The sequence below is a fragment of the Propithecus coquereli genome, unplaced genomic scaffold, assembly GCF_000956105.1.
Source record: "Propithecus coquereli isolate 6110/MARCELLA unplaced genomic scaffold, Pcoq_1.0 Scaffold33, whole genome shotgun sequence".
NCBI lineage: Eukaryota > Metazoa > Chordata > Mammalia > Primates > Indriidae > Propithecus > Propithecus coquereli.
The window spans coordinates 5,709,868-5,720,975 of NW_012148952.1; the positions used below are offsets into that span (position 1 = coordinate 5,709,868).

Sequence of the window (11,108 nt, forward strand, 5' to 3'; positions counted from 1 at the left end):
CAGGCACTACATGTACTCACCATCAAATTGGTATTAACTGATCAACACATAAGTGCACATATAAGAATAACATTTATTGGATGTCAGGCAGGGGGGAGGGGGGAGGAGGGGACGGGTATATGCATACACAAAGAGTGAGATGCGCATCATCTGGGGGATTGACACGCTTGAATCTCGGACTTGTGGTGGGGGGAGGGCAACATACGTAACCTAAACATCTGTACCCCCATAATATGCTGAAATAAAAAAAAAAATTAAAAAGTGAAAAAAAATAAAATACCAACATCATTTTTCACAGATCTAGAAAAAATAATTCTATGCTTTGTATCAACCAGAGAAGACCCTGTATAGCAAAAACAATCTTAAGCAAAAAGAACAAATTGGGAGGCATCAATTTACCAGACTTCAAGCTATACTACAAGCCTATAGTAACTAAAATAGCGTGGTACTGGCACAAGAACAGAGACATAGACCAATGGAACAGAACTGAGAATCCAGATATAAAACCATCCTCATATAGCCATCTAATCTTTGACAAAGCAGACAAAAACATACACTGGGGAAAAGAATCCTTATTCAGTAAATAGTGCTGAGAAAATTGGATAGCCACGTGTATAAGACTGAAACAGGATCTGTACCTCGTACCTCTCACCTCTCACAAAAATCAACTCACAGTGGATAACATTTATTTATTTGACAAACAAAAATTATATATATTTATGGTGTATAGTATGTTGTTTTTAAATAAGTATACATTGTGGAATGGCTAATTTGAGCTAAATAACATATATTACCTCACATGCTTTTTTTTTGTGATGAGAACAATTAAAATCTACTGTCTTACCAATTTTCAAGAGTATAATACATTGTTATTAATTGTAATCACCAGTTGCACCACAGATCTCTTGACCTTATCCTCCTAACTGAAAGTTTGTCTTTTGTTCTACCTATTGTTTCTAGTCCCATTTCCACATATTCCTGTTGAAGACATACATCCCTGATCTCAGCAGACAATATTAGGATATTTTGATAAGTGGCGGTCTTTGGAAGAGAGGCGCCTGGCAGGCCAACACAGAACACTGTTAGTCACACTGCATGAGGTGCACAAAGTTATAGGTAGACAGGTGATTGGGACCAAGTAAATTTAGCAACAAGCAGTTAAGGTCCTAATGATAGAATCTGGGTCGCAGAGAGAGAATTCTACTTCCCAGAAAATTAGGGAAGCAAACCAGACCCCCATTTCCAGAGAAATTGAAATTAAGAAAATAGGTTATTAAACCATGGCAAGAAACAAGAAACCAGGGACTCACAACTGTAGCATAAAGTTAGTGGTACAGTCTACACACAAAAACTAAGGCCATGTCTAAGTTCCTGGAACTGTTTTTATGGTTAGAGTTGTTCAGGTAGGGAAGCAGCAACAGTGATGAACTCTAGCCAGGAAAAGATCTGTAATTGTTAAATTTCTACTCTGTTGGAGCCAAGTTGGTCCCAGAATTCAGAGATGTTTGAGTGATTTCAGGTATAAGAATTGGAGGGCTTTGAGGAGAGGGAAGCATACCAGTTATTATACCATATAGTGGTGTATAGTTGCCCTTTGTTTCATGTTTACAAAACCAAGTTATATAAACATTTGTTATTTACGCTTAGATCAGTATCTACTACCCTTAGGTAAATTTTACGTTTGGATATATAGGCCTAAAGGTTGGGTTGTATGCTATTCCTTGGGAAGATCTATAGAATATGAAGATGTTAAATTATTTAATTTTACAGTAAAATATGTGGGTTCTGTGTGTATCTATCTCTAACCCACCTGTTACCAAGCCCTGCCTAAGTTAACCTCAATTTTATTCTTAAAAGATTAGGTGGAAAACAATTTTTATCTTCAGCTGGGTCTTGTTTCAATATCAAAAGCTTTTAGACTTAGCTTTGCGTTTATATACTTGCATGTTATGTGGCTCAAAATTTTGAGATGGTGACTAATATTACTGCTCTCTTGGACTAAAAGCTTTTCTGTTACCTCCCTCTCCCTTTTTAAAACTGCAAACAACTTATCTGCTTCTGGGTCTTATCTATTTTAGGGAATGAGTCATTCATTCACTCATGAATTCACATAATATCTGAGTACTTAATATATGCCAGGTTAAAAACACAATCACTTCCTAAATTTCATTTGCTATGTTTACCTTGCTAGACTTTTCTCCAGTCCAAAGAACATTTTCTTAAGCAAATTACACTATTTCTCATTTTTATTTTAAGTTTGATTGGTATAAAGGTAATTTTGCTTGAATTATTTTAAGATTGCTTTTTTGTTTTTAATAAAAATACATAAACAAAATGAGGTTCTGTCAATGGAGACTTCAAAACCTCCTTTTTCTTTTCTTTAATTTCTTTCATCATTTAACACTCATTATTTTAGGTTTCTATGTCTGTCTTTTTTTCCTTTTGAATAGTCTGTTAAGTAGGGCCCATCTATGTCTTAGTCTTTTTCTTTCCCATCATTTGCTATAGTATTAATAATTACTTTTTTTAAAAAGTAAGGATTATTGAGATATAATTCACACTTTTGAGTAAATTCACCCATTTTTAGTGTACAATTCTATGAGTTCTGACAAATGCACACAGTCATATAATTAATTGCTACTAAAATCAAGATACAGACCAACTCCATCCCCCAAAGTTCCTTCCTACTGTTCCCCTCCTCCACCTCCAGCCCCCGGCAACCACTGATCCGCTATTAGTCCCTATTCTTTTACTTTTTCCAGAATGACATATAAATGGAATCATATATTAGTAGTATGTAGCTTTCAAATCTGGCTTCTTTCATTTAGCAAAATGTGTTTTAGATTTATTCATGTTGCGTAGATCACAAGTTTGCTCCTTTTTTATTGCTGAATAGTATTCTGTTTTATGGATATACCACAGTTTGAAAGACATTTGAGTTGTCTTCAGTTTCTAGCAATTATGAACAAATCATTTATTTAGTAACTGCTTTTTAATGAGAATAGCTTAGAGGTGGGGCAGTATAATAGTGTGAAAACAATCAAGTTGCAGGATAACAGAGACCTGGGATCTCATACTAGTTTTGCTTTAGTTAGCTGAGATTGAAATAATTTAACCTCTCTGTGCCTACTTCTTCTTTTGTAAAATGTGCATTACTCAAGGCTTATTCTAGTTTTACAATAGAATGATTTTGTGTTATATAGGTAAGGCATTTACTACTGTGTTAAGAGGATAAACTATAAATGGTTACATACATTTTATAAAACTATGTTATATAAAATCAGTATAACTACTGTTTAAGCTTAGGGGTCTTTTTTTTCTCAAGTTCAATCACAAATGGTTTGAACATAATATAATTTGCTTAATTTCATAGGTTCTGTAATCTCAAACTTTTTATTAACTGTGTAATTCAAGTGATTTTACATTGGCAAATTATTTTGACTGAAATATTTAGTATTTATTTATATTATTTATTTTATTTCAAAATATTTTAGGCTTTATTTTTAACAAGTATTTATTTATTTTTAATTTAGATGGGTCTAGGAAAAACAATCCAGGCAATTGCAATTGCTTACTTCTATAAAGAGGAATGGCCTCTTTTAATAGTGGTCCCTTCATCTCTGAGGTACCCTTGGACAGAAGAAATAGAGAAATGGATCCCAGAGCTAGGTCCAGAAGAAATCAATGTTATTCAGAATAAAACTGATGTTGGGTAAGAACAACTTTATGATCTTTAAGAAAAAAAGTATTCTTGTGTATATTTAGTAGATATTCATGTTTAAAATGAAATCACCTACAGATCATAATTTAGAAGTATATAGTGTAGAGAATTTTATTTTACATTTTAGAATATGAATTATTTATCTAAAACTCAATAGTATATTTAATTTCTAAGTTCCTTTATGATATATTTTTAAGGTAAGTGTAAAATATGCATATCTTTAAAGATATATGTAATGTATCTACTTTATATATACTATAAATATACTTTAACTATTTTAGGGCTCAAAAATAAATCTCACAACTTTTTAATGATTAACTTGAAACTGTGTGATCTTTTATTATCAGCAACCATGGAAGATTTTGCTTTCTAAATGGTTAATAGTTAATGTGCAAGTTTTATATATGACTCTAGTATTAAGTTTGATTTTCTTTATTAAGTTAATTTATAATTGTAATATTTTAATTTTTTAAAGTTTGTTTATTTATTTTTTAGAGACAGGGTCTTGCTCTGTTGCCCATGCTGGTCTCTAACTCCTGGCTTCAAGTTATTCTGCCTCAGCCTTCTGAATAGCTGGGATTACAGGTGTGAACCACTACACCTGGTTAATTTTGATATTTATGTCTTTTATTTATTTTAGAGCATTAATCTGTCAGATATTTTATATCCTGAAAATATTTGAAGTCCTTACTCTAAAAATCTATCATAATGTCACTAGTATTTTTTTTCCTCATTTTGCTTTCTAGCCATTGTAGTAAGGCAACCAATTTGAATATTGATAAGTTAGTACGTTGAATATCTAGGTGAATCATGCAAATTATCATGTTTTCAGAGGTTCAAAATTATCTATTTCTGAACCTTAAAAACAATATGTCTACCTGAAATAAATATCTGTTAATTCATAGTTTTTTTGATTACAGTATTACTTTACTATATTGTATTCTCTAAGACTGTTAACATAAAGAGTATTCGTACAAATAAAGTTAGCCTTTGTGAATGTGGAAGGATGAAATAGACAAAATAGATGGAGGGCTTTTTCTCTTTCAACTTTGCAACCCTAATTCAGTGAAATACATCTTTATGGGCCCAGAAAAATGTCAACACTATTTACAGGGTTAAAATAAAATGTAGGCCAGGGGTGGTGGTTCGTGCCTATAATCAGCACTTCAGGAGGCAGAGGCGGGAGGATCACTTAAAGCCAAGAATTTGAGACCAGCCTGGGAAAGACCCTGTCTCTACAAAAAATTAAAGAATTGGCTGGGCATGGTGGCATGCAACCATAGTCCGAGCTACTTGGCAGGCTGAGGCAGGATAGTTGCTTCAGCCCAGGAATTTGAGGTTACAGTGAGCTATGATCATGTCACTGCACTCCGGCATGGGCAACAAAGTAAGACCCTGTCTCTAAAAAAAATAAAATAAATAAAATAAAATATAAATAATAATTATAAATAAATCTCCTCTCTAATAAAACTGCATAAACTTGAAAAGACTTAAGAATTTAGAGAATGTAGAATTTAAGGCTTCCATAACCCTCTTCTGTTAGCTATATTTTATTTAAATGCTACATTTAAATTTTCTTAAAATATGTCTCTTCTGTCATCCTTTATAACTTTTAGGTCATCTAGTTTTCATTATTATTTTGGAAATACACTCTTGCAATTAAATAGTGGCTCATATTTTTATGTGAATAAAATTTAGGATATGGTAAATAAGACTACAACCCCAGAGTATAAGATTTCTGGAGGATGTTAGCTAAAGGGCATAAAAACTACCCAATGTTTTCCAGGTACTTAAAGAAGCAGGTTTAGGTATATATCATCATGTGTTTACCACAAATACATATGCTTCCTGCTGGCATATACCAGTTACGCTCAGACCATTCACTAGTTGAGACATGGCAGGATAGAAGTTACAGGGACTGCTGCAGTGACCTTTGAAGGCTCTGTCTTCTATATATTGTTCTCAGTATATTTAAGTTAGTAATATTAACCCTGTACTTTTCTTTTGCAGGCTCTTCTGATGTTTTAGAACAGTGAGAAAATCATAGGTCTTTTATTAAGTAGGTTTATGCACGGCTTAAAATCCAGTTGCCATTTTTTAAAAAAATGCAGTTCCTATGGTGGTACTGGCTACTTAGGAGCTCTGCCTTTTCTGTTAGAAGATAGAGAATTGCAGAAGACTGACTCTGCTGTATTTTTCACTGGTGATATAGAACATGCAAAAGTGATATGTTTTACTGCTAATGAATTCAGTTGTCTAGTTATTTCATTCTACAAACTTTCATTGGGAGCATAGTGTTGTATGAATGTATACAAAGATGAATAATACACATCCCCTGCCCTCACCAATTTCATGATATAGTAAGAATGATAAATAAATGAATAATTTCATGAACAGTAAGATAAAGAATATAACAGATGTATGAATTATAGAAATCAAAAGATCAGGGATCCCTTTAGCTCAATGGTTCTCTACATGATGTTGGACCCCCTCCTCTTCTAACTACACTCCATCACCCCAGGGCCAGAGGCCTTTCTGTTGTCACAGCGACTTAGTAACTCCAATGGCCTTTAATGGATGGATCAGGAAATGAAATGCCCTGCAGTTCACTGGATCAAACCTGTAATACTAAGTATTATCCTACTCAAAATACCAATAGCACCCAAGTTGAAAAATTGCTATCCTATTTGTGTGAAAGTTTCATTGAAGAGTCAACTAATATTTAAGTATCTACTTTATGCATGATCCTAGGCGCACAGAAACAAATATTGTCAAAAAGTAATGTTCAGGCCGGGCGCAGTGGCTCATGCCTGTAATCCGAGCACTCTGGGAGACCGAGGAGGGTGGATCACTCAAGGTCAGGAGTTCAGGACCAGCCTGAGCAAGAGCGAGACCCCGTCTCTACTAAAAAATAGAAAGAAATGATCTGGACAACTAAAAATATATACATATGTAAAAATTAGCCGGGCATGGTGGCACATGCCTGTAGTCCCAGCTACTTGGGAGGCTGAGGCAGAAGGATCGCTTGAGCCCAGGAGTTTGAGGTTGCTGTTAGCCAGGCTGATGCCACGGCACTCTAGCCCGGGCAACAGAGCAAAACTCTGTCTCAAAAAAAAAAAAAAAAAAATGTAATGTTCATATAGTGGTAAAATGTGGCTTGCTGCATGCCAAAATCTTCCAAAGATCATTTGACCAAAATTTTGGTTTTGATTAAGCAAAATTTTAAATTTTGGATCCAGGTTTATTATATTTAAGGACTATAAAATCTTAAGAGAAATTGAGTTTCAGTAGTAATACCATCCCCTTTTATTTTTGCCCTTTTCCCCTCCTCTGTATCTCTTCCCAAAAGAGTTGTATTGTTTATGATAAATTGGTTACTGAGATATTTTTTAACTACATGGATTTTCTTTTCTAGGAGAATATCGACGAGCAAAGTGACAGTTCTGGGTTATGGTCTTTTAACCACAGATGCAGAGACTTTGATAGATGCACTGAATAATCAGAACTTCAAAGTAGTTATAGTGGATGAATCACATTACATGAAGTCCAGAAATGCAAATCGCAGCAAGATTTTATTGCCAGTAGTACAGAAAGCCAGACGAGCCATTCTTCTTACAGGAACTCCAGCTTTGGGAAGGCCTGAAGAGGTATTAAAATCCTTATACTTTGGGCTTAAAAAAAAAAAAAAAAAAAGGAAAATTGAATCAAGCTCCTGTTTTTTTAATTTTTAATTTCTCAAATGCCAGAAGAGTACATTGGGAATTTCTAGAAAACTATTAATGATTGTATGTGTGTTTTATTATGAATGGTTTTATCTATTTACGTGTAAACTATAGCCACGCTTATAGATATGTACAAAAACTATTAATAGCCTTTACCTTTATTTTAAAGCTTTCATGTTTAGTACAAATTTGTAACATTCTTCATACATGTGCTTGAGGTTCTTCTATGGTCTAGATCTTCATTTATCCTATCTATTTTACATTATAAGCTCCTTAGGATTGGGGTTGAATCTACTTTATTTCTTTTATACTGCATTGTAGAACTTCTCTCTCTTCTTTCACTTCAAGATCCACATTTGGGAAGGTAGAGAGAAACTGGAGCTTATGTGCAAATCAGATGAGATATCTACTTAGGATGGAAGAATAAAGCATTTGTTTGATACCCCATTTAGCTTTTGCCACTCTAAGAGGTGGATAATGTATGAAATGGTTAAAGGGTTGGGAATAAGAAATGATGGATGAAACTCTTATGAGTCTGTAAGTGTCAGTGTTCCCTAAGGAAGCTTGGTCCATGAACACTGAGTCATAGAAATAACATGGGCTTGCTGTCTTATGGAGTTGCTGGGAGACTTAAAGAAACCGTTACTTTGAAAGTACCCGGCCTTGTGCCCTGGCACGTAGTAAGTACATAACATATGGTACCCATTATTACTAATATATTAATTATTAAACCAAGCCTGGCAATAGCATTATCATTGCATCTCTAACAGTATTACCTAGGCTCTCCTTTTGAATTCTACCCTGGAAATCTGAGATACACATAACAATCCATAGACGGTGATGGTAAAATTCTTAATTTTACCTTTTATTTATTTAGTTTTTTACTCTTGAATACCCACTGGTAGTGGGAGAGTAGACCCCAAGTAATTTACTTATATTCTAAAATTAGATCATTGAATAATAAGGGTGATTAAACATAATTGTCATGAAATATGTCATTCAAGAAAGAGTTTATGAAGGATATGTATTTTTAAATGATAATAATAAAATGAATACTTATCCAACATAAGAAATAGAACATTAACAATACAGCAGTGGCCTCGTGTCCCACTGTGATCATGTCAGTACTTTTCGCCCCTCACCCAGGGTAGCCACTATTCAAAACAAGGGTTTGGGACCCCAGTTTTACCTGTCATGAAAATTGTACAATTTGTGTTTGGGATTCTATAAGAAAAAGAATATAAAATTACAAATTCTACGTTAGAAGTTTTGAAATTGGGAAATGTGAGTTTTCCAATTTTGTTTTTCTTTTTCAGGGTTATTTTGGATATTATGAGTCCCTTGCATTTCCAGATGAATTTTTATATCAGCTTTCAGTTTTTACAAAGAACCTAGCTTGAATTTTTGTAGGTATTGCGTTGAATCTGTAGATTGCTTTCGGGAATATTGCCATCTTAACAACATTAAGTCTTCCAACCCATGAACATGAGATATCTTTCCATTTATTTTTAGGTCTTTAATTTTTTTTCGAGCAGTACTTTGTAGTTTTCACAGTGTAAGTGTTGTTTTTTTGTTTTGTTTGTTTTTTTTAGAGAGAAATAGGATCTCACTCCGTTGCTCAGGCTGGAGTGCAGTGGCTCAGTCATAACTCACTGCAACCTTGAACTCCTGGCCTCTGACTCCCAAAGTATTGGGATTATAGGTATTGCGAGCCACCACACCTGTCCATAAATGTAATTGTTTTCTTAATTTCATTTTAGATTGTTCATTACTGAATATAGAAATACAATTTTTTTTTGGTAGAGACTGTCTCTCACTATGTTGCCCAGGCTGGTTTTGAACTCTTGGCCTCAATTGGTCCTCTTTCTTTGGTCTCCCAAAGCGTTAGAAGTACATGCACGAGCACCATGCCTGGCCTAAAAATACAACTGATTTTTCTGCATTTATTATGTATCTTGCAAACTTGATGAATTCATTTATTAATTGTAATACTATTTTAGTGAATCCCTTAGAATTTTCTATATATAAGATCATGTCATTTGCAGATAGAAATAGTTTTACTTTTTCCTTTTCTAATCTCAATGACTTTTATTTCATTTTCTTATGTAATTGCCCTGGCTAGAACTTCCAGTATAGCGTTGAATGGAAATGGTAAGAGTGAGCATACTTCCTTTAAGTACTACATGATTTGTGGTGTTTTTCTAGATTTTCTTTATCAGGTTGAGAAAGTTCCTTTCTATTCCTTGTTTATCAAGTAATACTTAAACTTTGCCATAGGCGTATATGTACAGTATAGGAAAAAACATAGTATTTATAGGATTTCACGCATTGCATGATTTCAAGCATTCATGGAGGGTCTTAGAACACATCCCCTGTGGTTAAGGGGAACTACTCTACTAATTCAGTCTCTTCACTGCTATATGTCTGTTAAGATTGTTTTTTTCTTCTTGATGCAGTTATAGTACCTTATGTCTTTCTAGGAATTTGAACATTTCATCTAAGGTAATTTATTGACAAACAGTTGTTCATAGTGTTTCCTTACGATCCTTTGTATTTCTGTGAGGTTGATAGTAATGTCCCCTCTTTCGTTCCTAATTTTAGTAATTTGAGTCTTCTTTCTTTTTTATCTTGGTCAGTCTAGCTAAAGTTTTATCAATGATGTTGTTCTTTCCAAGAATCAACTTTTGGTTTAATTGACTATCTCTATTGTTTTTCTATTTTCTATTTCATTTATTTCCATTCTAATCTTTATTGTATCCTTCCTTCTATTTGCTTTGGGTTTAGTTTACTCTTCCTTTCCAATTTTTAAAGTGGAAAATTAGGTTATTGATTTGAGTTCTTTCTTCTTTTTTTAACATAGGCTTATGCAGCTATTAATTTCCCGTTAAGCACTACTTTTGCTGCAACTCATGTGTTTTAATATTGTGTCCTTGATTTCATTTATTTTAAAGTCTTTTCTAATTTTTAATTTCTAATTTCTCTTGTGATTTCTTCTTTGATCCACTGGTTATTTAAGAGTATGTTGTCATATAAAAAGGATATAAAGCACTGAAGTTGCTTTAGAAAACGCTTTTGCAATTCCTTAAAAAGTTAAACATAGAGTTACTGTATGACCCAACAGTTCCATTCCTAGGTATATACTCAAGAGAACCAAAAACATTTGTTCACAAAAAATTGTATACAGATATATCTAGTAGCATTATTCACGATATTCAAAAAGTGGAAGCAAGTAAAATGTTCATCAGTTGATTAATGTATAAACAAATATGGTGTATGTGTGTATATATATATATCTCCATAAAATGGAATATTATTAGGCCATAAAAAGGAATGAAATGCTGTACATGCTACAACATGGAATAACCTTGAAAACACTATGCTAAGTAAAACAAGCCAGACACAAGAGGTTACATATTGTGTGATTCTATTTATATGAAATGTCCGGAATAGGCAAGTTCATGGAGACAGAAAGTAGGTTAGTGGTTGCCAGAGTTGGAGGGAAGGGAAAATGGGCAGTGACTACTAATGGGTGTGGGGTTTCTTTTGGGAGTGATAAAAATATTCCAGAATTAAGGCCGGGCGCGGTGGCTCACGCCTGTAATCCTAGCTCTCTGGGAGGCCGAGGCGGGTGGATTGTTTGAGCTCAGGAGTTTGAGACCAGCCTG

General features: G+C 33.9%; 1 protein-coding gene across 1 annotated transcript in view; it reads left to right on the top strand.

The window, feature by feature from the left end:
• The window catches only part of ZRANB3 (zinc finger, RAN-binding domain containing 3), a 265,135-nt gene that overhangs the window by 126,571 nt on the left and 127,456 nt on the right, over positions 1 to 11,108 (top strand). The window contains exons 3-4 of the mRNA XM_012650504.1: positions 3,534 to 3,712; positions 7,137 to 7,368. Of these exons, the coding sequence (XP_012505958.1) occupies positions 3,534 to 3,712; positions 7,137 to 7,368 (411 nt within the window). The remainder of the gene's footprint in view (positions 1 to 3,533; positions 3,713 to 7,136; positions 7,369 to 11,108) is intronic.